The following is a 27,984-nucleotide window of genomic DNA, read 5'->3' as shown; positions in this document are numbered from 1 at the left end:
AAGAGACATGGAAGCTTATGTATACCCAATCGTACTCCAGGGGTATGTTTGGTGAGAGAGACTTAACTTTTGACAGGCTTGCAATCAATATGAAATACAGATTGACTTATTCTTTTTACAGATATGTTTCAGAATGCATACGCTGATGACATTCATAGCCTTTCAGGCCCAGGCAGAGAGCTGGTTAGTAGAATTCCAGAACGTTTGGAATTTGCTCGAGCTGATTCAACTAATAAGAAATGACTATGGAATTCAGAGGTGGTTTAAGTGGGCAAGAAGTAACGGTATGCCTATACATTTTCCCATTAAACCTTTACATTGTGCCATTTATCTAGTTTCTGTGATGCAACTAAGTCATTCTTTTTCTCCTGTACATGCCGCTTTTTATAGCATTCATCACACTCACAGTATTATTGGCTTGTCCAGTCCTACTGAGAATCTTCTGGTGAGAAATGTATTGGAGGCTGCTATGCGCAAACTGGCTAAACCAGTGTGTAAAAAAGAGCCTATATCTATCGACATATTAGAAAATGTGGTTGATTTTTATTTGGATACAGAGTGCTTGAAAGATGTCCTCACTGTGTCAATGTGTCAGCTTGCCTATGCAGAGTTCCTGAGATACGCAGAATTGCTGAGTTTGAGACGCACCGATATTCTGATTTATGAAGCTTACATAATGGTTTTCATTGAGAAATCAAAGACTGATGTTTATAAAAATGGTGCATGGTCATTGATCAGTAGGACAGGTTCCAAAATGTGTCCAGTCATGTGGTTGGAGAAGTATCTGGCGTTAACGCAGTTCCCTGAAGGATCACAAGAACACTTGTATAGAAACATTTCCAAGTGCCAAGATAGGTTTGTTCTCAGAAAAGAAAATGGACCTATGACTTAGTCTCGTGTGAGAGAACTGTTTATTGAAACGTTTTCTCCGTTCGTTTCCGACATTATGCAATACGGTTTGCACAGTTTGCATGCAGGTGGCACCTCAGTAGCTGCTAACAGTGGTATTCCAGGCAGGATGCATGTCCAAGAGGCATGGTAGATGGAAGAGCGAGAGCGCTAAAGACCGTTGTTACGGTTAAGAATTTACCGTGACAACAATTTAAGAAATCCCCTTGTAAACCAGCAAAACAGAACAAAGACAAGTTGTTTACGTTCAAGTTCTATTATTGTTATTATTATTATGCAACGAGAGCAAGAAACACAAAGTCACAAGGCAAAATAACAATTCAAATTACAAATACGTTTCAAGAGAGACAAAATCTAAGTCAGTGGGTCACAAAATACAATGAAGCAAACTCACCAAAGTCTTGGTGTGAGAGAGATCAGCAATGGCAGAATGTAAACGCAGCGATCGGTGCGACAGCAGATAATGTAGATCTGGCACTGACGGGTTTCAAGCGTGGCAGAGATGTAAATGAGTGTGTGAGTGTGAGTGTCACCCTCTGCACGGCAACCAGCCTTTAAATATGTTTACACAGTCATTTCCCGAAAGTTTGGGCACAAACGAACGTCGTCAACACTGTAGAATGGTCTCGAAACAGTATCCCGGAAGTGAAACATTTTAACTGGGAGCAGATAAATTCCAGAATGCCAGAATGCTAAAAGTGTTGACCAGATATTAAAACGAAATGTGACCCATAATATATACTATTCAAAACACTAAACATTGTGACCCAATAATAATTAATACTGAATTAATAACCAAATATACAGAAAATACATAATCATAACATTCCCCCCCCCCTCCCCCCCCCCTTGAGGAAAAGAAAGTTTTGCAGAAACTCTCTGTTACAATCATAGCAATAATAACATAATAACATGTAATAATATGAGCAATATAAAAAACTTGCTGTAGAAATACTATGACAAAATGCAGATACATACATACAGCATCATCAAGCCATCAAACATTTATACCCTGGAAAGTGCGTCAGCCCAAACATTGTCTTTGCCTTTAATGTGTTTGATCACATGATTGAACCCTTGCAAGGTCAAACTCCACCTCATAAGTCTCTGAGTTGTGTTCTTCATTTTGTGAAGAAAAGTCAAGGGATTGTGATCAGTAAAAACTTCAATTGGCAAAGTGGTGGTACCAAGGTACACTTCAAAATGCTGTAAAGCTAACAAAAGACCTGATGTCTCTTTCTCAATGGTAGAATAATTTCTTTGGTGCTTGTCAAATGTCTTTGAAAAATGACAAACTGGATGTTCAATCCCTGAATCATCCTCTTGAATCAGGACAGCACCTGCACCAACATCACTTGCATCAATTTGCAACTTAAAAGCTTTCTCAAAATTTGGTGCCTGCAATGCTGGAGAATTCATGAGTATGGCTTTGACTTTTTCAAATGCAGTCTGACAACTGCCATCCCACTGAAATTTTACCTTTTCTCCCAAAAGGTTAGTTAGTGGAAATACAACATCTGAGAAGTTTTGACAAAACTTTCTATAATAGCCAGCCATACCCAAGAATCTCATGAGTTCTTTCTTAGATTGAGGTACTGGAAAATGTACAATTGCCTCAACTTTAGCATGACCTGGTTGTACCTGGCCGTGCCCTACAACATGCCCTAAAAATTGAACTTGTGCCTTCCTGAATTCACACTTGGCGAGATACACAGTTAACTTCACCACAGACGGTCCTTCAAAGAAAGCGATGGTCATCCCACTCCATATCATAATCAATGACATCATCCATGTACGCCTCGACACGATCAAGACCTGATGTGACATTGTTGACGAGTCTCTGGAACGTCGCTGGAGTGTTCTTCAGACCAAAACGGATATAGTCCATCTGGTGTAGCAAATGCCAATATTTTCTTTGCACGGTCTGTAAGTGGTATCTGCCAGAAGCCCTTCAGTAAGTCAAACTTACTTATATACTTGGCTTGACCAATGCAATCAATGCAATCGTCCACTCTTGGAATAGGATACGAGTCAGTTCGTGAGAGAACACTGACAACTTTCATGGTAGTGCAGCAGCGCCAACCACCTCCACTCTTCGGCACAAGAACACACGGTGAACTCCATGGACTGTCACTGGGTTCAATAATGTCATTGTCCAGCATATACTTCACCTCTTTCTGCAGAATTTCACGCTTCGCTGGATTCATGCGGTAAGGGTGTTGTTTCACAGGCACATCATCACCTACATCTATATCATGGCTAACAACATAAGTTCGGCCAGGCACATCAGGAAATAAGTGAGAGAACTCATAAATGAGATCTGACATCTGAACTTTCTGTTCAGGAGATAAATGTGATAGTTTCTCATCAAGGTGAGCTAACACATCAGAATTTCTCAACTTTGGTGAAACATTATCACTAAGATCATCAAACTTCACATTGCTAACACAGTCATCAATGTTGTCAACATTTTCACAATTGTCTTTAGTACAATCAGTAACTGGGGAGAGTGTGGCAATACAATTGACATGTTTGGTTTCTAACCTGTCATGATATTTCTTAATCATGTTGACATGACACAATCTCTTTTGTTTACAATGACCAGGCGTCAAGACGACATAGTGTCGCTAACCTTTTTGTCAACAACATATGGACCTTGATATCTTTTCTCAGTGGCTGACCAGGTATGGGAAGCAAAACTAACACTTTCTCACAACAAGTGAAATTTCTCTCTTTTGACTTCCTGTCATAGTTTAGTTTCATTTTGTCTTTTGAAACTTTCAAGTTTCTTTTGGCCAACTCACTTGCTTTTGTCTCTAAATGTACACACATAGTCTAAGAGATTGATCTCAGGTCTGTCATTGAGCCACTGTTCTTTTAAGTGTTTTAGCGGCCCACACACACTGTGACCAAATACAAGCTCAAAGGGGCTAAACCTTAAACTTTCCTGAACTGACTCTCTGACAGCAAACAACAAATGCACACCCTTATCCCAAATTTCCTCTCTCTCAAAACAATAAGTCTTGATCATATTCTTCAAAGTTTGATGAAACCTCTCTAAAGCACCCTGTGACTCTGGATGATAAGCACTAGACTTAACTTGCTTAATACCTAACTGGTCAGACTGACCAACATCTGGCAAACCAACTAAAGTGAAAAACTTGATCAAAGCCTTGACAATCACAGTAGCAACAATCTTACGAAGCGGAATTGCCTCAGGAAATCTGGTAGAAGCACACATGATTGTAAGTAAATACTGATTACCAGACTTAGTCTTAGGTAGTGGACCAACACAATCAACAATAACTCTACTGAAAGGTTCCTCAAAAGCCTGTATAGGTTTCAAGGGAGTGGTAGGAATTTTCTGATTTGATTTTCCAACAATTTGGCGTGCATGACAGGTCTTACAAAATTCAGCCACATCATATCTCAGACTGGGCCAAAAGAAATGTGCCAATGTTTACATCCAAATGACCTGCCATGGGACTTTCATCGGCCAGTGAAACTGCATGTTTTCAAAATAATTTGGGTACCACAATTTGAAGGTACAATTTACATTCATCCTCTGCAGGAACATCCGGCAACCTAAATTTCCTCATCAGAACACCGTCCTTGTAGTAATAACAAACTGGAACCTTGCTAACCTCCTCAAAAGAAACAGCCTTACTAGCCAACCTCTGCACTTCAACATCCTCACTTTGTACACTAATAAGCTGCTCTCTGGAAAGAACATGTTCACCACCTGACAAACTATCTGACTTATCAAGAAGTGCTGAAGAGTTACTACTCTCTGAAGATAAGTGCTCTGTCTCCACCTCACACAAAGAATGATCAATAAAAGTACCTGACAAATCATAAATGGTATCATTCTGCAAAGAAGTCTTGGAAGAAATGCCTTTCGACATTGAACGAGTCACTGCACAAGAGGGAAAAATACCTGGAAATTCATCCTCCAACTTTTCAGTACTAACTGAACTCTCCGGCAAAATAGTGACAATTGGATCAGCACCAACTTTTGCACCCAGAAGATCATTACCGATCAACAAATCGACACCCGGAACTGGGAGAGAGTCAAAAACACCAACTTTCACCTCACCTGAAATTAGATCTGAGGTCAAATTCACAAAATGGAGAGGAGCAGAAGAATGCCACCTATACCCTGAAGCAAAACATCTGAGTTAGCTGAAGACTCATCACAAAAAGGCGAAATATCCTTCAAAATCAGAGATTGAAGAGCTCAAGTATCCCTCAAGATAATAACGGGCCGGGGGTAGAATTATCTCCCATAAGTGACACAGAACCCTTATACACAAAGGGCAAAAGCTGCTTCCGAACTACAGAATCTGGAGACTTATTCTCACAAACAAAACTCTCCTCAGAACCACTGGAAAGATAGGCTTAGGTGCGATGGACACAAAAGCATTTGGAGAACCTGTAGCCTGATTTTTAAACTGGAGTTTGTAACATGCAGACACCAAATGACCTGGCTTCTTATAATACGCACAAACAGGATCAGAACCACTGGTAGTCTTAGGCTTAGACTGAAAAGTATGTGCCACTAGAATTTGAACCTGTTCTAACACCACTGTAACCTGCATGTCCTAAAGTCTTAACTGGGGAAAAGTCCTTTTGACCAGAAAAATGTGTATTACCCGGAGATTTAAAAGAACTCTTGTGAATCAAACAATAATCATCTGCCAACATTGCTGCCTTATGTAAGTCATCAACCTTTTGTTCATCCAAATAAGTCTTAAGGTAAGAATGAACACTCTGCTTGCGATCTTCCTTCAACACTAACTGTCTCAAACCATCAAAATCTGTGACCTCCTTAGACCCACACCACCTATAAAACAATGTTTCCTTTTCTCTAGCAAACTCTACAAAAGTCTCATTGTCCCTTTTGTGAGCTTTCCTGAAGTTCTGATGTTAAGCCTCAGGCACTAACTCATGTAAAAGATTCCATGGAAAAGCGTTTGCAAGTGTTGCATTCACTTGACCTTTAGTTTGCCCATTTTTTAAATCTTGCAGCATAGCCATCCAATCTGTGTTATTGTGTAGGGGGTCTAGGAGAAATGATATTTCTATGGTTTGAGGGACAAATGAGATAGAAATTACTTTCTCCTAGCGTAGGGGAATACAACAAAGGGGTGTAATTCATTTGTAGGTGATGCCTACTGAGAGTACATATGGTGTATTGTATTTGAATTATCATTCTGATACTGTGCTCTAACCTATTCTAAATGTTTCAGGTCAGTGTACAGCTCAGGGTTATGTGAGCAGCTCGTTGCTGCCATCAGGCTTGTTGCTCTTGTGGAGACTCATTGCTGTCAAAGTGGCTTGTCGCCCATGTCAGAAACTTGTCACGAAGTTTGAGGCTTGTCACCAGTGTCTGAGAGGCATACTCTTGGCATACAGTGTCTGAGAGGCATACTTCGTGATTCATCGAGTCAACCACACGAGGAAGTCGTACTACCCATTCAGTGTTGGGGGTCCTGCAGACAGCTGACTGCAAGTCACGTGAATATTGATGTGCAAACAAACGTTCCGCTATGGAGCGACTGAATTGCTCGACTATGGCTTGACTTCGATGTTCACCCTTCCTTATAGCGACTGGCTATGTCTACAACTGTCAGGGCATACTTGTAGCTTTTACCTCTGACCATGTCATGTGGAAGAAACAACAGGTTGGTCTGGTGAACTTGATTAGGAATATGAATACCAAATTTTCTCCTGGGTATATATCTCAGTGCTGGTAAGTATACTTGCCATTTAGCTTGTTTTTGTAACCAGGCTTTGGCTTTTTCTTCAGAAACGTGTGTGGCTTTTGTTAATTTTTAATAGCATCTACCCTTTTCCAATATCCCCACAGTCTGTAGTAAATTTTCTCTCTTATGTATACATAATTTAAACATTTTTGTGATCGTAAGGGTATGTATTGGCACCCTCCAGGGCTATCCATTGTTTTGTGTCCATTGGTGATAGAGACGTCTTATTCAAAGTCAACCCATATATCTTATGCCCATCACAATGAAGTATATTCATTTGGTGTTTGAACGTGCGCCAGCACATTCATCTTTCACCCAATACCTTCTTGTTGACTTGACTGCGCATAGGGTGGTCTCTCCGGTAGTCACTGGGGTTGTACAGGTGTATATTTGATTTCATATCCTCGTACATGTCCTCGGTTTGAATGTCCATCAGAAGTGAATCAGTATCCGTGTACAACACCTCACAGGTGGGGGTGCCTCCCAAACCCCTATCCGGATACTACTTCTTGAGCTCATTATAGTAGAAGTGATTCAACAGGTGTTTGGAAAGGTCTAGAATGCTCATACTGACATAGACTGGTCGATTAAGTTCAAGGTGGCTCTTTTCATATGTATCGCCGCCAGGTCATCATCGAATATAGTACTTCTATTGTATGTCAACCTCGCTATCAGTTTCCTGATCATATCTTCCTCTTTCGACCAGACTAGCTTCATGTTAATGCGTTTTCATAAATTCTCCAATGTTTTACCGAATACAGAGTTGTTCATTAGTTTGTACAGGTCTTTCTCGAAGTTGTTGGTGGCCAGCTTTCTCAAGTCCATGTTCATCCTGACGTAGGGTTCCATTCAGGTGTTTTGATTGAACTTCAGTATTCTATGTATTTTAGACAGCTTCATACCCAGCTATCGATACAGCTGTAAATTACGATGGTGAACGATATGCTTTGTTTTTTTCATCAAATTCAGTACCAGTTTCACAATGGGGGATACCCCCATTACCCCAAGCTGGTTACTCAGACATCCAATCTTGGTTAACCCTCAACTGTTCGGGTGCCAGGGGGTAACTGTTGTCAGACTGGTGCAATTCCACAGGGGTATTCTAAGTCCACTTCGAGTATATAACCCTTATTGGAATCAGGTGCAATACTCATGAGATCCCCGTGGGGTAAAGCCCAACCCGGCTGGACCCATTTGAATCCCCCTGTTGTAGGTGGTTTGTAGGTATATTAGGGTTATGACCTTCCACATACTTGCTTAAACACAACGTTCCGATACCATAGAAATACCCCGCCTAACTCTTTCTCAATAAACAGATGCATATCATAATATGTAAATAATTCCACACCAGTTTTCTTCAGTAGGGCATCCCGAGGGAACCCAGGACTTGAATAATACCAAGCGTGGTCCAACCCTTATTGCTTCGAACACGTTTTTCTGAATATCTCAAAAACATTAGCTGGCAACAACACGTCAGTTTTCAAATATAAATTGTGGTAATCACCTAAATTCTTACAGCCTAGTTTTTCCCATACATTTTTCGCATGTTCATAATGGTCTTGCGAGACAGACGCATCAGTCAGCTTTCTATAGAAGCGGTTAATGGGAAGTAACTATGTCTCATTAAACTTAGACCAGTCATCCATATATTGATACGGGTAAATAATCTTACGTACCACCAAAGTTCTAGTTTCTCTTCTGTGTAATGATAGCCAAGTCGTCTGGATTATTTGCCTTGACCACACTGTCCAGAGACGACAACAGAAACTGAACACCGTCTATGAATCTCAACCTGTTTAACGAAAAGGATATATATCTCTCCATATTGTTTGGGATACACCACCGGGATATGAATAAGTTTAGGATTGATCCTCACCTTTAAATTACAGTCATTGTGAGCCGCACCTCTGTATTTACCAGTAATGTGACAGTGGTCTCTGACCAAATCACCATTCAGAGGTTTACAGCATACATGACAATACATGCTTTTGCTGTGGGCTTCCTCATCTGCTTGGGTCATGGGCACTTGTGTTATGTTGTGCAATTTTTTCATAATGCCCGAGCCATGCCATACCCACGCTTCGTGCTGTTGAACTTTCTGAGTGAAAGTATTGTTAGGGAATGGAGCTACAGTATCGATTGGTTTGATGATAGCCTCGAAGTCGGCGTAGATAATGTAAGGTACTGACATTTGATATTTCTGGTTGATAAATTGCAAGATTTTAGTGTTTTCGGTCAGCGTATCCATTTGTACAACTGTCTCCCCTACACCTAGGAAATCTTCCGTGTGAGAATTGAACAGATCGGCTGTAGAAAACCTGTGAAGGCACCTTTCACAAGTGTTTCTTTTCCTTGTGTTTAGACTGACTGTACACCAAGCGGCTGAAATGTGTTATCAATATGTAGTGACAATGTTCACCTTCTTGTATTAGAAATACATTAGCTGTTTTTCTGCCATCCTTATACAATATAGGACTTATCCTGTGGAATATGAGGTTTTTTTCCTTCAACCTTTGCTGCAACCCTCCTTCCCATGCTGGAAATCAAAAGCCGAATGTGCATCATTGGAATCCGCTGCCATTTGTCATGAAGAGCCTGGGCTAATTCCTGTAGATTTTGTGCAGGTGGATCATTTCTTGAACTTGACACCCAAGATGGTCCCATAAATGCTCAACTGGGTTGAGATCAGGGCTTCTCACAGACCAAGGTAATCTGTCAACTGCGTTGTTCTGCAAGTATGCCATAACAGATCTGGAATGATGGGCCCTAGCATTATCGTCCATAAATACTGGCCGACTGGCGAAGGGGTGGTTATCAAAATGCGGGATAACAGCAGCTTCCAGTACTTCCTGTTGGTATCTCTTACCATTGAGTGTCCCTTGAATGGTGATAAGATTCACCTTACAGTCATAGGAGATACACACCCACACCATTACAGAGGTTCAAAGGGTTCAACTGCATGGATCATCCACTGTTGCTAACCCTCATTACACCTTCTCCAAACTCGCCAACTGCCATCAGTAACATGAAGAAGAAAAACAGACCAATGGATCCTGCGCCATGTCCTCAGATTGTGGTTTTGCCGTCAATTTCATCAAGCCAAACGTTGAGCTTTGTGTCTATCAGTGAGTAAGGAACGTCTGATTAGATGACGTGCAGTCAAGCGGACCTGTGCCTCCTTTGGATGGAGACGAACACCCACTGTCCATTGTTCTCTGAGATCTTTGGCATTGGTCTTGGGCCTGCGTCTGAGTAGGCAAACATGGGCACGGTCATCACAGGGAGTGGTCCTTCTCGGCTATCCTGATGATGGACGATCCTTGACGTAATGGCCGTATGTTGACTTACAAGGCGACTAATGACAGTGTGACTGGCATTCAATCAGGACCCCAAGCCTTGACAAACCAGCTTCATGCATACCAATAATCTGCCATCTGGTATTTTCAGAAAGTCTACGCCTCTGCATGTCTAAAAAGGTTTAATTTCAGCACTGTTCACTTATTGATGTGTCGATAAGAAAGCAATGAGAAACTTCATTTCACCTTTTCATACCCCTCAGTCGCTTGTACCATGAGAGAACTTTAGCATGAAAAGCATGCCTTTGAGTCAGCACGTGAATTTCATGTTAACTTCATGCGTATTTAGATATAATTGGTTGACGTCACTGACTTCATCCCTTTTGGGTGCTTAATTCATGCGCATTTCTTATATATCGCACTGTTCCCCAGTGTGTATTTAAAAGCAAATAACTGTAATAACTGTACATAAGGTATGGATGCTTGTGTAGTCACTACAGCGGCACTCAGGTCATGAAGTACACGTTCCTGTATAAACTATTTAGGTCATTGATCATGAGAAAATCATCCATCGATATATACTACCGACAGAAAATAAGGGAACCAAGAAATTGAATGTAGATGACTTTGACTGTGACAAGGTCCGTTATCGTGGCGTCTCTCCCAAACGCAACATCCAATGACAATGGAATTTCGCATAATACATGCCCAGCACGTGCTACACGTGCATACAGAAGTTAACTCCTGTAAATGTACTGGAGAAGTCGCAATCACTAATGCAACAGAGATTGACACTTACTGACAGAAATGCCTCCGAGGCAGTATCTCGGTGAAGCAACAAAATGGAGAATTGTGGGGATGATAGGGGGGGACATCATTATGTGAAGTTGCCCGGCAGATGGGTAAATCAAAAAGTGTAATTTCACGCCTGTGGGATAAGTACCGTCAAACGGGTGGGGTTGCAACGAGACCTGGGCGTGGTAGACCAAAATCAACAACACCACGACAGGATCGTCTCATTACGTTAATTGCTCTACGCGATAGGTTTAAATCGGCCCCTGGCATCAATAGGGAATTTCGCACACTCACTGGAAGACGCATTTCAACCTCAACCGTTAAAAACCGACTCTATCAAGCTCGTCTGAAAGCAAGACGGCCTTTTAAGGGTGTCACCCTTTCAGCTCACCATAAGCGCCAAAGATTGGCATGGGCTAGGCAGCATCAGGGACGGGCTATGCGCCACTGGAGTTACACCATGTTCTCTGATGAGTCAAGGTTTTGTCTACGATTCACAGATAGCAGAAAACGTTGTTGGCGTCGGAGCGGGGAGCGATATGCCATTCTTGACCATGATCGATATGGAGGTGTTAGTGTCATGGTTTGGGTGGGATTACACATGACAGACGATCAGATTTGGTCATCATTAACGGAGCCATGACTGGTCAGCGATACGTTGACCAAATATTGCGTCCTGTTGTTGCGCCATTGGCTAGAGTTATCGGCCGAAATTTTGTATTCCAAGATGATAATGCCAGACCACATCGGGCCCGAATTGTCTCCGCTTATCTCCAACAAGAAGGTATCCAGACATTGGACTGGCCCTCTAAGTCCCCAGACCTGTCCCCAATTGAACATTTCTGGGACGTTCTTGGTCGAAGGGTGTACGCCAGGGACCCAGGACCCGCCAACCTGGCCCAGCTTGGTGCAGCTCTCCAAGAGGAATGGCGGGCAATACCACCGGCAACCATCCGGATATTGATTAACAGCATGCCATCAAGGTGCCGTGAATGTGTTGCCCAACATGGTGGACACACCAGATATTGAACTTGACGCCTAAAATTGATTTAGTGGATATTTAAAGCAGTTTCAAATTCGCTATTATTTCATTAGTTCCCTTATTTCTTGTCGGTAGCATATGTGTTTTTTAAAATTTGTACACTCTTCGAAAGAAAGACAATAAGTGTACAAGCGTTTTCAGCAGTCTAATTCGATATATTTTACAGCAATCAACATTACGATATTTTAATGTTTGAATCCCATTAATCAGGTCGTGGTTGTGCATTGCCAGCAAACGCATCCCAAACGCATAAAAAGCCAAATGAAATCTATGACGTAAACCAAAATGCCAAGATCCAGTGCTACTGACCGAAATATCGGCACTGAACGTTTGGAAGCAGAGGAGTTCCAGTCTGCTGTTCCTATGCCATGTCTCCTTTATGGCACCCATATACCCGATTCTATTCGGTTCTATTCAGTGGTGCAATAGGGTACAGGCATGGAGCCTTGAGGACTGGCGACACGTTTGGTTCAGCGATGAATCGTGTTTCCTCCTGCAAACGACAGGATGGGAGACAACGTGTCTGTCGATGCCACGCACTTTTGTGCAGAACTGCGTTTAACAGTTGCCCTGCCATTTGTAGCTGGGATGCCCGTTGTTGTAAAACAGCCGATGGCGTTGAGCTTCTGTCGGTCTTTTCATTCTCTTGCCGTCTATAGTTACTTAAAGAAATACATGTGGTGTACCATTCATGTGGTGTTTTAGAGCCTATAGTCATAGACTTCAGCACAGGGTGATACACGTATCATGATGCACGTGCATTTCATGTAGGTTGCGTTTTAGCGTTTCACTAAAGTGTAACGTTAAGTTTTTCTCCAACGTTCCTATTTTTAAACATTTTGTCGTCGGCAGTCATGTTCGGAAAATACATATGTAGTTTTTGTCAGATATTTTCCTTTGTTCCCTTTTTAACGAACGTCTTGTCGTCGGCAACCATTCCTCTACATGTTGGGATTCAGTATGTACTGGTTTGAGTCAGATATTTTCCGAAAATTCAAATTGTCAGTATGTCCAGTTGCTTCTTTGTAAAGAGTATATGCTCAAACTTAATCGATTAATGTACACTTTTTTACATTTTCTTATTTAGGGCTTGTGCGTTCTTTTTCAAGAATATATGTCAGGTTTAAGAAATCACAGCGGCAGTGTACGTTTTCATTCAGCTCTAGATAAGGAATTATCCAGCCTCCTAACCTCTCGGGCCTTCAAGTAAAATTAATACTTTGAACAAGCTATAACGCAGGACACTTTGAGCCACTACACATAATAGTCGCCTAAAGAAACGTTACCCTTTTAGCATGATTAAAACGCAGTTATCACTCATTCATGATGTATAAAATGCATTGCTGATTAAGAAAAAACAAATCAACAAATATATAAGCGTATAATCATAGATCAAATGTCCCGTATTTTATACTTGGGTTTACATCCCTCGAAACGAAGCAGCCGCGATGCCGAATCCAGTCAGAGCCGGAGGGTGTGCACTCAAGTGTAACGAAGCCTTTTTATTGGTTATTTGTTCATTTGCCGATACACTTTGCCGGCTCTTCTTTACCGCTTACAAGCCCATTGCATGTGGTCAATTTTTTGAAGTTGTGCATTGTATATTGTCATTATCAGGCAGACAGGCAGACATTTATAGGTGTCAATAAACCAGACATTGTGATTTTTTATTTAACGAGTATGTTATTAAATTATTACATTAAACTACTGCTCGCGAACTCATGCTCTGGGCAGGCATAGCATAAGTTCCGCGAACCTATTCACTGCGCATGCGTTTTGAACGCAGCACAGCATAGTTATTGAAATTAGTGACTGGTTTCAATTTCTTTATCGCGGGCTTTTTTTCATCGTGTTTATACTTTATAGGTGGAACTGGCATTTTGGATGATTTGTTTCGGTAAGTGCATACCGAAAGGTGTTGTGTTTTACGTTGCATGTGACCTTTAATGCGGAAACTATCGTTGTGATGCGTGGACGTCCACTTCACGGTCTGTCTACGGTGACCACAGTCTCCCTGTGGCACTGAATACGTCTTAATAACCGTGATACGATGGCATCCGAAGGCGCTGGCAACAACATTATATGTCGACCTCATCTACAACACCCCAATAGCTCTTTCTCTCTCTTCAGTTGTTAATCACGGCATATATTTTTGTACTTGTGTATTATACCATGCGTTCTAGTCTCTCTTTATACCCTGTTGAATCATTTAACTTGATGAAAATACTGCTTGAATATTTGGAGTTTGATAGTGCTGTGTGTATGCAGAAAATGTTACATTGCAACAAAAGAAATGTAACAAAGATAATTTTAGATTTTCTAAACACTTTTTCACAATATCAAGGAAACGTTTTACTTCTTTTCACTAGTTCAAGTCAGCAGAAATAAATTTTAAATGTCTGAAATCATTGGAATGATTGTTTTACAATTTTACACTCGGTACAACTGTTGTTTTTTTTGTTTTAATAGTTGAAAACGGTGACTTTAAATCATTTATCTTTGTCTGGAATTATAATTATATTTCAACGTTTCTTTTGGACATGTAAATCACTGGGTTTTTTTTTTTTTTCGGCGTGGTCGAAAATAGGAGAAAATGATTCTTCTGGAAAGGATGTATTTTACCTAAATATGAAAGCATTTGAGAAATTTCTTTTCGTGATTTTCATAACTTTGTGTTCGTCAGCGTTCTTGTATATGGGTGCCTTCTAACAGAATAATCTTTGATAGTTTTTCAGATACATAAAGGTAGGGGTGTAACGTTTCTTTTGGCGTTCAGTGTATGCAGTTATGTCATTTCTTCCGAATGATCATTCTTTTTGAAACTGAGTAGAAGATGAAAACACGCACTTGACATTGATTGCCTTGTTTCAAAGGTTCAATTTTATAGGAAGGCAACATTTGAAGACAACGAAATATGAAAAAAGTAATTTGTTTCGAAGACTTACCACAAACGGAAGCCGATGAAACCATCACAATTAACATATAGTACAGGAAGGTTTCCATGACCGTAGCTAGATGCACTGCTACTGACTCCTGTCTTGTAAATTCATTACATGCAATTCCAGAGTCACAGTATATTACTTTGAGTGAGTGATTAGAAAGGAGAGGAAAGGACAAAGGTTGTTTTAAAAGGTAACGTCGACGAAACTTCCTGGTATACTCGACATGTCAGAGTACGTTTGGTATCTGGAACACTTCAAACATAGTAAAAAGTGTATCCAATGTAAGTTTCGTTCAAGTGTTCTTCAAAAGTCGAAGTGGATTTTATTATCTCCAGGTACATAATCTCCTCATTAAAAACGCTATCCCTGGTGTAATAGCTCAGTTTCATCCTTACAACCAAACTTAACAGAAGAGTAGACCTCTTCACCTTTCAGATCTACTCTTTCAATCGTAGACATCAGGAACCAATACACTCAAAGTAGTAATGTTTCGCCAATCTAACAGGAATTGGAGCAATGAGAGTCATTTTCCTAAGAAGACTGACCAACAAATGTCTCTCAATTACACAACAGTGACACAATTTTAGATTTTTAGGGGGCTGGGTGAGAGATTACATTTCCATTTCAATGCATGTTACATGTTGATGCCAAAGTTGAAACAATAGATTGACTTGAAATCAATCTGTAAAAGAACTCGGTGAGAAACCAACGAGCGAAAAGGAATTTCAGTTGTATGACAAATACCACCGGTATTATTTCATTCATTCGTGTCTCTGGCGAGCGAGCGAGCGAGCGAGTTTAGTTTTACGTCGCACTTAGCAATATTCCAGCTATATAGCGACGGTCTGTAAATAATCGAGTCTGGACCAGACAATCCAGTGATCAACAACATGAGCATCGATCTGCGCAATTGGGAACCGATGACATGTGTCAACCAAGCCAGCTAGTCTGACCACCCGATCCCGTTAGTCGCCTCTTACGACAAGCATAGCCACCTTTTATGGCAAGCATGGGTTGCTGAAGGCCTATTCTACCCCGGAACCTTCACGGGTTTCGTGTCTCTGGAGTCAGTGTGTAGAACTGCCAATTGGTAAAGCTGGTAAAAAGGTTTGGCAATATGTCTTCAGTACTTGGTAGTCATTGAGTACTAAATTACCTGATCAAGCCCTAAAATGTTTCCTTCGTGCTTTGAAACTCATGATAGAGTGACAGTTAAACTACTTTTAGCAGATATTTCTTGTGGATGAGGAAAGGGTTTTGTCACTTCTGTTTGCTTACATGGAACCTTTATTGACGCACGACAAGTCTAACCTGGCCAGTAAGAAGGTTAGGAAAGTGCTCATAAGAAAGTGTCACAATGATAGTGTCACAATGATAGTGTCACAATGATAGTGTCAGCGTGTGGATACGGTGGGCGCGTCGACGGGGGAATGAGCTCATAATTAAGAACAACATAATGAACAACATGTTGACAAAAATGAATGAATACGTTGATGAAGACGAAGGCATAGTTTAAGCCATTGAACTTCTTTAGTTGGTTTCACAAGATATTGCAAATTGCAAATACGTATACATGAATACACACACACACACACACACACACACACACACACAGAGAGAGAGAGAGAGAGAGAGAGAGAGAGAGAGATTTTAATAACAATGGACAGGCAAAGATTAAACAATGGACAGATAGGGAACCAATAGCATTAGACACAGCCAAGGGGGTGACCAATAAAGACCATAAATGTCATATTGGGTAAATAATGGAAGTGACAAAGATGAACAGGGTAGCTGTCTAAACGATGTACTCTGCGTTAGTAATAAAGATTAAGAATGCAGATTGAATAATAATTACTAAATATCATATGTCCTGGCTACGTAGTTTTTGCTCTTTGGAAATATTTGGTCATGGCTGTCCTGAAGTAGACACTATAACAGTAGGAAAATGATCCATATTTTCTGTCCGTCCCTTACACGACTCGCAAAACATTTCGTTCATTTTGTTATGCATGAATGAATTTCAATCTGGGTCAAATTACACACAAGATACATGTCAAACATGCAGGGGAATCTGTCAGTGATACTACGTCTCACTACAAAAACACTTGAAGTCGACTTTGGGGGAGATTTGTCCTAATTTCATTATGCCACGCTAGCGACACACCATTCAAAGGTAACCTACATTACGTTGCATGTCTACTCTATACTAAGACTTGCTCGAAAAGCATAGACTTGCATTTATTTCCACAACTTTCAAAGAACATAATTTTTCTCATGTAATCTTTTATCAACAAGTGGACTCTAATAACCCAGTTCGAACAGAGACAAATGGGTCTTGATCGGAACGGCCAAAGGTAACAAACCAGATGAAAACGGTCACTGATAACATACAACCCGTGATGTCGGAGTGACGAACCAGCTAGGGATGGTCACTGGTGACACACTAGCCTACGACGACAGGGTGACAAACCAGTCAAAAATGGTCGCTAATGACACATCAGCCAAACAGAGAAACCAGCTGTTAACCATATGTGGTTACTGTGGTTGACGATATTTTCGTCATCACAACACATTGGGGTGTAATATGTCATGGAGCTACATAGTTACATATGCGTCCTAGAGGTACATACTTACATGTGTATCGTGTAGCTACACACTTACACGTGTGTCATGGAGCTACATACTTACATGTGTATCGTGTAGCTACACACTTACACGTGTGTCATGGAGCTACATACTTACATGTGTATCGTGTAGCTACACACTTACATGTGTGTCATGGAGCTACATACTTGCATGTGTATCGTGTAGCTACACACTTACACGTGTGTCATGGAGCTACATACTTACATGTGTATCGTGTAGCTACACACTTACATGTGTGTCATGGAGCTACATACTTGCATGTGTATCGTGTAGCTACACACTTACATGTGTGTCATGGAGCTACATACTTACATGTGTATCGTGTAGCTACACACTTACATGTGTGTCATGGAGCTACATACTTACATGTGTATCGTGTAGCTACACACTTACATGTGTGTCATGGAGCTACATACTTGCATGTGTATCGTGTAGCTACACACTTACATGTGTGTCATGGAGCTACATACTTACATGTGTATCGTGTAGCTACACACTTACATGTGTGTCATGGAGCTACATACTTACATGTGTATCGTGTAGCTACACACTTACACGTGTGTCATGGAGCTACATACTTACATGTGTATCGTGTAGCTACACACTTACATGTGTGTCATGGAGCTACATACTTGCATGTGTATCGTGTAGCTACATACTTGCATGTGTATCGTGTAGCTACACACTTACACGTGTGTCATGGAGCTACATACTTACATGTGTATCGTGTAGCTACACACTTACACGTGTGTCATGGAGCTACATACTTACATGTGTATCGTGTAGCTACACACTTACATGTGTGTCATGGAGCTACATACTTGCATGTGTATCGTGTAGCTACACACTTACACGTGTGTCATGGAGCTACATACTTGCATGTGTATCGTGTAGCTACACACTTACATGTGTGTCATGGAGCTACATACTTACATGTGTATCGTGTAGCTACACACTTACATGTGTGTCATGGAGCTAGACACTTTCATGTAAGTATGTGAGCATCACAAACAAAACTGAAATTACTGCATAACCAAAGAAGCTTTACGCCTGAAGAGTTAAGTACTACTTCATACGATTCATAAACCTGTCTGTGTACGTTGTAATGTTGATTTAGTATCAGTCTGACAATGATATTCAGAACCTTCAGTGCTGTAGTATTATGCTGTAGTACAGTTACAGTGTCATGCAATACTAGAATATCCATTTAACGTTATCAAAATGTGTGTGTGATTGACTGGACAGACGTAGCAAGGGTTTGACATGAAAACGCATGGTCAGCACTTTCTGAGTTAGTGCACACTCCGGTTGGCTATCAGGCGTGAATACTCCACGAGCTTCATTAAATAACCAATCAAATCACTGCATGTTTCCATGGAGACGGGTGATCTGGCCAATGGGTGTTTAGATTACATCGATAAACGGCAGTAATTCTCGATCAAGAAAATATGCACGGCAGATCCACAAGTTGCCTTAATGACCGGGCTTCCATATGAGGATCTGCGCGGAGCTAAAGTGTACGTGACTGTCTTATCTCACAAGGACGTGAAGGTAAACGCTTAGTCACAGTACATTGTAGTTTGCATGTTACACAAACCCATCAAGTCCTGACGATTAAACAATGTTGGACTCACGGTGTGTGGGGTGTGTGCTTTCGCAGGTATGTACAGGAGCATGTGCAACCCATGCTTGCCATAAAAGGTGACTCAGCTTGTCGTAAGAGGCGACTAACGGGATCGGGTGGTCAGGCTCGCTGACTTTGTTGACACGTGTCATCGGTTCCCAATTACGCAGATCGATACTCATGTTGTTGATCACTGGATTGTCTGACTCGATTATTTACAGACTTCGGCCATATTGCTGTAATATTGCTGAGTGCGGCGTAAAACTAAACTCACTCACTCACCAGTCACTTTCCATTCGCAATCGCCTAACTGTATTTCTAGATTATCAATCGTTCTCGCTTATAGCGGTCGTCTCAGACAGTCTTGTCAAGATCGTATCACATGGTTACACTATATAATCAGAGGTGTGTATTGTAATCCCTGGGATGTGACTTTGATATCTAAACCAAGGTGTTGAAACTCTGTCTTATTTGTCTTGCTATCACTGATCGGAAAATATCACATTATTAGAAACTTCCAACATATCGTGGCGACGGCTGGTTTCGAACTCGCATCCCTTTGCTCTCAAGTTTGGCAGGTTTATCCACTTGGATCGATGTGAAGAAATGAGATCGTTTTTCAGTATGAACCATGTGTTCCTCTCAAGACAGGTACTACAAGAAGCGAACGTGGAATGCACCAGCTTTTCATGAAAATTGGCCAGGTTACGGCCATGTGATGTCAATGCGCTCACTGTACCGTGTATCCCAATGGGATCTATTACAGGGCACCGGCGTTCAGTGATATCGATCGTTATATACTAGGCACATAAAGAAACTGTGCATGCAAAAATTTAAAATCCAAATTTATCAAACTTGTGTAGACACATAAAGATTTAAACTCAGAGATTAGTGACATGTATCCAACATACATGCAAGTGCCACTTTCAGTGGTTTCGTACTTGAAGTGTGCAATACATTGTTGCACGTGCATTCCGGGAAAGAGAAACAGAGCAAATACAGTGACTGTGGAATGCTCAACCCCTGCTCTTGCGATCGTTCAAAAACTTAAACGGCTAATGAAACGCATAGCATGCCAATGTCAGGAGGCCATTGGGATAGTCCATTAGGAAATGTCCAAGTGGCTGCACATTTCCACTGCCACCGGAACACCATTTCCGCACCGGTGTGATGCTTCCAGAACACGAATGACGTCATCGATCGGCCACGTTCTGGACGTTCACATGTAACAACGCCAAGACAGGACAGATGGATAAGGTTGGCCCATCTTCGACACAGGTTTCAGACTGCAGTGATGAATGCCCGGACCATCCCAGGACTCAGCCGTATTCCCCCCAACACAGTTTCAGACTCGCCGAATGTGGTGCCGAAATCATGTCCGCAGGCCCTTGTTTTGGTGGAGAAATGCTTTTAAAGATGAGTCCAGGTGTCACTTTCTGACACCTTGGTGGTATAACAACAGATTCAGTCAAATGTACACTGGCAACCCTGACTCGATTAAGTTACCCAGTTTGACTTCATTATGTTTAGGTACCATAGTTACACTGTCAAATTTTGATAGGAAATCCCAGCCAAGTAGATCATTCTGATTTCCAACACATGGAAAATACACTCATAGATACTACCGTCAATACGGACACACGTATCAACTGTACCGATAGCATCTACTGACTCGCCAGATAAGCTCTTAAGCTTCGACTTCGTTTCCTGTATGGACACCCACTAGGAAAAGCCTTCTCCAACGAGCTAACACTAATGCATGACACACACGCACCCGAATCAATGACTGCTTGCGTACTTAGCCTACCAATCACAACATGGATGGTGAAGCAGATGGCTGCACTACATTCACTCTCTTACGACAGAGTCGTGCAATGTGACCTCGCATACCACACTGGTAACACTTCCTCTCATCATGTGTACGTCTCCCTGAACCCGATGCACCACGTGACCCAAAGGACTGTGACATAACACCAGAATGTGCACCCACCTGACTAGAGACTAAGCGTAATCTAGTAAGACAATCTTTCGCCTTATGACCAAGTTTTTTTGCAAAATGAACATTTGATACGCAATACTACAGCATTATCCAAGTTTTTCTGGGACTCAGTATCTTGTAAACGACGAGTCATATCTACAAGACTGTCAAATTTGGGCAGTTTAGCTTGCTGACAAACAATGACCTGTAAATGATCCCTAACAGATTTGGAATACAGACCATCATAGAAACGCTGAGCACATAGTTCTTCCTTATTTGACTTTGCAAATGAAGGATAAGCCTCGTCTACTTTCAAAGGCAAACGATGCACAAATTCATCAATGGTTTCAGAAACCGTTTGTGACAAGGTATGGAAATCACTTGCCGCATTTTGTTTACGTTCAACAGTCCTGTCAATTTCTTTTATCAAATACTTCTTGAAAGTTTCGAAGTCAGATTTTAATTCAGGGGGGCAGAGACCAAACACTCTAGCACAATGACCCGGTGGTAAAAAAAAGTGCAAGTCCATGAAGTTTTGGAATTGAACTCCAGCCAAACCCCCAGGCTTTTAGTTCGTAAATATGGTCAATATATGCAAATGTCATTTGCTTAGGGTTATAAACTGGCATTTTAAAACCTCCTCCGAAAGTACACGACTGGTCAGCATTCTGGGAGCCAGCAGCATTCTCTCCCTCAGGGACGGACATGTTAACCTCACTTTGCATTGAACACTCAACAACAATTGCGACGATAATAATGTACAAAGTCAATTTTTCACTCACACGTCGGGTTTTCATCTGTTGCAACTTCAATTTCATTTACCGCTGCCACCAAATGTAAGGGATAACAATCAAAGCGCCGGCTGGTACACAAAACATTTATTCACGAGGACTGGACAAGACAGAAGACAAGACGAGACTGATGCACATATGCAGCACGGACGCCCCGCTTACAGTAAACTCCTCTGATTGGCTCACTGTGTCACGTGTGATGCACGGGTGTGATGCACTAATTAAAGGGACCGTCCGTCTCATGTTTACATCTCACACATTCCCCATAGTGATGGACGTCAACGTGCCCATAGACGCGTGTTAGAACGTTATGCACAGGCCTTTGTCTTGGAGAGGAATCGCTTTGGTGGTGATACCGCGATGATTTGGGGTGGAATAACAGCACGCCAAAGAAGTCCTTTGGTGATTGTCCAGGGCTGGCGTGGGCTACAGGGGGCAGATTCTTCGACCTGTGGCAAATCCTTTTCAGCAACGTCATGGCCCTGGGTTAACATTCCAACAGGACAATGCCCGCCCTCATGCGACAAGGGCTGTTATGGATTTCTTGCAACACCACAACGTTGACTTACTGCCTTGGCCTGCAAATTTACCGTATCTCCCCCCGACAGAGTATGCTTGGGACGAGATGGATCGACGTCTACACCGTCTTCCTCATCCGCCAGAAAACGTCCTTGCAACAGAACTTGAGAGAATCTGGCGTGACATCCCACAAGCCTCCCTTGCACGTTTGATAGGCTCTATGCGTTGTCGATGCAATGGTGGTGGACATACCCGTTATTGAGCTTGTGACATGGTCGTTTGGCCCCTGTCCTGCTTTTGGACTCGTGACGTCATTGTGATTGACTTTACAATTAAAATTCGCCCGACGTGTTTTGGTCTCATGATAACTCCATTAAAGTTTATATATACCCTTGACATTGTTATCGTACTTATCAAGTGGGATAATATTTTGACAATGCACAGTTTCTTTATGTGCCTAGTATAAATTTTCAAAGGTAATATCAATCATTAAACTCTTGTTTAGGCATGAAGCGTTTATTGATTGGATTAGAGTAAATCACATCTTGAGTAATCATTAACAATGCCCGTACTACCACTTCAAATATGGAAGATGCCATATGACTTTACAACAACACGTCATAGGTCGACTTGACCTAATCCCATCGCTGGTGCGGTATGACACGTTTACTCCAATGGGTTGGCAACGGTCTTCTCTCATTCTGCCTACGGCTAAATAAAACACAAGTCATGGTCTGTTGGTCACAACTGTGTAGGCAGAATGAAAAAGCGATCGATAATAACAGACACTACCTCCCCACAAGAAAAATAAAGTAGAAGATTTTTTTGTGCCTTTTTGTGCCTTCGGTTTTTTGTATAAATTGTTTTGATAAGCAGACTGATTAATATTTGCAATGTGGACATTCTTATCATTTTGTTACTTACTGATTTCTTACCTATCAATTACACCAGTGAACAAACTTTTTTCTCTTCTAATCATAGTGTGCTATTTAAATTACCTACAACGTTGACATGATAGATAAACTGTGTTTAGATATCTGTAACTTAAACAATATAAAAGGCACAGATCCTAATTGTTTTGCCTTAAAAAAACTAAGAAGGAAAACTAAACAAATTATGAGGACAGCAATAACTGATCCTTGGAAAACTTTCTGCTCATCACTCAGACTTACCTATCAAAACTCTAGGAAACTGCGGAACAAAATTAAAGCCATGCAGGGCAATTCCATAAAATCATTTCACCAAACCTCCCACAAACAAAGACAAAGCTAATGCAGTTGCTGTCCACTTCCCATAAACAAGCAAATGAACATACATGAACTTAAGGCAGCCCTCAAATCCAAAAACAGCCTCAGTCCCAGGTCCAGACAACATCACAAACACAGTATTAAACATGCAAAACCTCACACATAATCTCTTCAAGTATATCTGGACGTCAGTTAATATACCCACATCTTGGAAAACAGCCAGGGTAGGGAAACCGGTGAAACCCAACAACGGCCACGACTCCATTCGACCAATGTCACTCACATCCCACGTATGTAAAACAACTCGCTTAAGCATTTATAAAGTGAGAAACTTTAGACCATATATTATATTTGGACCAAGAAGTTATAAAGGAGCAAGCAGAAAGACGATACACCATGACCATATTAGTAAGCTTTAGTAAAGCTTTCTATATGGTCCAGCATAACGCTCTCATCAAACACCAATCAGGCTGTCTTATTTTGTTGTCATGGGCAAGTCCGTTTCTAAATTAGGGGTAGCCTGATTTTCTCATTCTGCCTACATTTTTATGATGTCTGTAGACAGCATGAGATGTAGGCAGAATGGCAGTAAACCTTGGCAACTATACAGTGTGGGGCACTTATGTATAGGCCAGTTTTTTCTGTTGTTTATGGTCACTTCGTGAACATTCATGTTAAACAATTTAAGATCTAATTATTTATCAGAACTTAGTAACGGTACTGTTGTACTCTCAGTTTGTTGACATGTTCATGTAGCTCGTGTCTTTGTCCCCTTGTTATACACATCTGAAATCATGTCAAATGTTTCTACAAATACGGAGAACCATACACCCTTTAATTCTGGCAATGTAGTGACACATTTCTGATTACATTGTTTTCGCCACGCGAAATAAGGGGCGGACTTTTTTCTTACTCATTAAGTTCAACAACAAAACTGTCATTTCAGTTGACGCCATCACTGTATATGACGTCTCACCAAGTTTCTGGCATGCCACTTTGCTTGACTATCGTGGGATTCTGGAGTGTGTGGGTTAACGTTTCCTGACAGGGTACTTAATTCAGTGGTATTTTAATATCAAAGAAAATGACTGCATCAATGTCACAAAATGTTCGTATCCATATGTAGAATCAAAGCAAATGCCTCACCTTTTACATATGAGGGTAGTTCAAAACGTTTTCAGTATTCACTACCTAAAGTTGTGAAATAACTATGCCTCTAGTAGTATTGCATACATTTATCATTCATGAGATGCCTCAACTGCTCCACCAGAGATATACCATATACACTATTGATATCAAGGAGAATTCTAAAGCTAGGTACAGATCTGTAGTTCGTGTCCTCACACTAGAAGGCAAACAGAATCCACGAGTACAGTCCTACTTTTTCAAATTTGAAGTCTCACTTGCTTGGAAGAAGATTTAACAATGGTGATGAACTCAAGGCTACAACAGGAGCTTGGTTTAGGGACAAACCTATCTCCAGGGTATTGCTAGCTTACAGCACACATGGGTAAAGTGTATTGAACTGGAGGAAGATGTTAGTGAAAATTAAAAGTTCGAAATCTGCTCAGTTAATTGTACATCTTGTTCTCAAAACTTTTTGACCACCCCTCGTCAGTGTTTCCAATACATGATGAATGTTCAGGAGTGGGCTCTTCGTTTGAGCTCACAGGCAAGTCGTCCTGCATTTCTGAAACAGTCAAAATGAAAAAACTAGTTAAATCTTGGGTATTTCAAACCCTTCAAACACGTATATATTTACTATCTCTGACACCTCTAATTAGGAACTCAACAGAAATGCTTCTTCAAAAATGGATCCTTTAAGGATCGGACCATGAGACGTGCTAACTTGCTTTAATTAAACACTTTCCACATGCATTCAACATGGGAAGTAACAACACATGATACGGCGTAAAGGAAACTTGGAGAAAACACATTTCTTAGAAGAAAGCCCAACGGCAACAAAGTCTAAGAACTGAAGGCGAGTGGCAGTGACGGGAAAGTCCAAAGATCACTGGAGGACATGCTTCACAACACGACATGTGTACCAGGATCTCTGATGATCTTTGGTTCCATTCCCTCATCCATTCCCGTTGGTTCCTTCTCTGATGATCAATACCCTTGGTTTGCCAGGCCCTATAGTTATAGATGGGTTTACTTTTATGTTATGCTCGACAACAGGCCAGCCCTATCACAAGTGTACACATGTAAAAACGGGTAATAACACCCAGATCTTCGGCGTAGCAGTTGACCCACCATGCTGCTAAGCATCTTCACTGTTGCCATGACAAATGTTACATGTGATAATGTCTGAACCTCTTTCCTCCCTCTCCTCGCTTCGAGCAGACATATACCACTATTGCGACGGCTACTGCAGCAACGACAATTCCACAATAGGCAACCATAGCGAAGATAAGGTTACTGGAGTCTTGAATAAGAAACGCATACATCCTCAGTTAACAGTGACTTGATTTGATAAAACTTTCAAATCTAGTTGGTCGAAAGATTGATTATCTCAATCAATAAGTTTAGTTCTTCTCATATAGTACTTAAAGATTATAGAAAATCCTTTGTGTTAATGCAGTATACGGTATGGGGAATATGTTAAAATACCCAAACAATTACAACATTCGGGGAAAACGAAAAGTAATGAAATTAAACTTTACAAACTTTCAGTGGATGATGCGATGGTCGTACTTCCTGTTGAAGTGCCCGTGCTATCAGCTCCAGTTGATGTTCTGCCTGTCCATGATCTGTTTCCAGTAGATGATGCGATGGTTGTACTTCCTGTTGAGGCACGAGTGCCATCAGCTCCAGTTGATGTTCTGCCTGTCCATGATCTGTTTCCACTAGATGATGAGATGGTTGTACTTCCTCTTGAAGTACCCGTGCTATCAGCTCCAGTTGATGTTCTGCCTGTCCATGATCTGTTTCCACTAGATGATGAGATGGTTGTACTTCCTCTTGAAGTACCCGTGCTATCAGGTCCAGTTGATGTTCTGCCTGTCCATGATCTGTTCCCACAAGATGATGAGATGGTTGTACTTCCTGTTGAGGCACGAGGGCCATCAGCTCCAGTTGATGTTCTGCCTGTCCATGATCTGTTTCCACTAGATGATGAGATGGTTGTACTTCCTCTTGAAGTACCCGTGCTATCAGCTCCAGTTGATGTTCTGCCTGTCCATGATCTGTTCCCACAAGATGATGAGATGGTTGTACTTCCTGTTGAGGCACGAGGGCCATCAGCTCCAGTTGATGTTCTGCCTGTCCAAGATCTGTTTCCACTAGATGATGAGATGGTTGTACTTCCTGTTGAGGCACGAAGGCCATCAGCTCCAGTTGATGTTCTGCCTGTCCATGATCTGTTTACGCTACATGATGAGATGGTTGTACTTCCTCTTGAAGTACCCGTGCTATCAGCTCCAGTTGATGTTCTGCCTGCCCATCATCTGTTTACACTAGATGATGCGATGGTTGTACTCCCTGTTGAAGTACCAGTGACATCAGCTCCATTGATGTTCTGCCTGTCCATGATGTGTTTCCACTAGATGATGCGATGTTTGTACTTCCTGTTCACTGTCACACTCGAGGGTATACTGGTTCTTCTGTGTACGGGTTAGTCGGGGGCTTGTAAGGTAGACAGATCCTGTTGATAAACAACATAACTACTTTCAGTGCAACGTCCTTTTAAGGACACAGGGTGGTCAGTGCGCATACAGCAGAACTACAAGGTTCCTATTGCGTATAACGAATAGTGTGACCTTTTGCTTGTGAATGGTTTCTGAATCCTTAAAGAGTACAGCAGAACTTGTGTCAGTGATATTATTAGTACTAACAGTTCCCACCGCCTGTATGGGGGATGGGTGGTGACAATGTGGGAATGGGTGTGTGGATGTGGGGGATAAGTGGTGGCGATGTGAGGGGGCAAGTGGTGGGGATGTGGGGACGAGTGGTGGGTATGGTTGGTGGGGTTGTGTGGATAAGTGGTAAGATGGTGAGGATACGTGGTGGGGATGTGTAGATAAGTGGTACTGAACGAAGTATGTCAATAAACAAGTTATAATGTTGTACGTCCAAAAACACCACATACACTAAAAGCCAAAAGAAACGTTACTCTCCTTCCTTAATGACGGAGGTACCTATCTTCAACTACTGTTGTGATGCGTGGACGTGCACTTCTTGGTTTGTTTGTGGTCTCCCTATAGCGCTGAATAAGTCATGACTGTGATACGGTGGCATCAGAGGGCGTTGTATGTCGCCTCCATCTGCAACATCCCAATAGATTTTTCTCTCTCTGCAGCTGTTAATCGTGACATATGTCTCGTACTTGTGTGCCGTATCACGCATTCTAGTTGCTTTATATACCCAGTAGAATAAATATGCAAGTGAAATGGATGTAAATACTGCTTGAATATTGCTGTTTTGGCGAC

The 27,984-nt window shown here is 41.5% G+C and overlaps 2 protein-coding genes across 3 annotated transcripts in view; one reads left to right on the top strand and one right to left on the bottom strand.

The window, feature by feature from the left end:
- The window catches only part of LOC137262298 (protein rtoA-like), a 34,177-nt gene extending 19,261 nt beyond the window's left edge, over positions 1–14,916 (bottom strand). Inside the window, exon 1 of one of the 2 annotated variants that reach the window (XR_010954908.1) lies at positions 14,753–14,870. Coding sequence is in view for 1 of the 2 variants with exons in the window: in XM_067800115.1 (XP_067656216.1) it covers positions 14,753–14,810 (58 nt within the window). In the remaining variant the exon portion in view is untranslated. Of the gene's footprint in view, positions 1–14,752 lie in introns of both variants that reach the window. The other variant, XM_067800115.1, reaches the window with a different exon arrangement.
- Positions 14,917–26,241: 11,325 nt separating this feature from the next.
- LOC137262003 (uncharacterized) lies at positions 26,242–27,102 on the top strand. Its single transcript, XM_067799804.1, has one exon. The coding sequence runs from the start codon at positions 26,242–26,244 to the stop codon at positions 27,100–27,102; it is 861 nt and encodes a 286-aa protein (XP_067655905.1).
- The last annotated feature ends 882 nt before the right edge of the window (positions 27,103–27,984 follow it).

Source organism: Haliotis asinina, chromosome 14 (genome assembly GCF_037392515.1).
Source record: "Haliotis asinina isolate JCU_RB_2024 chromosome 14, JCU_Hal_asi_v2, whole genome shotgun sequence".
NCBI lineage: Eukaryota > Metazoa > Mollusca > Gastropoda > Lepetellida > Haliotidae > Haliotis > Haliotis asinina.
This window is presented reverse-complemented; position numbering and strand designations above follow the sequence as displayed.

What these genes read in the sequence shown, in the direction of transcription:
- LOC137262003 (XM_067799804.1), top strand. Translation starts at nt 26,242, where the DNA reads ATGGTCGTACTTCCTGTTGAAGTGCCCGTGCTATCAGCTCCAGTTGAT.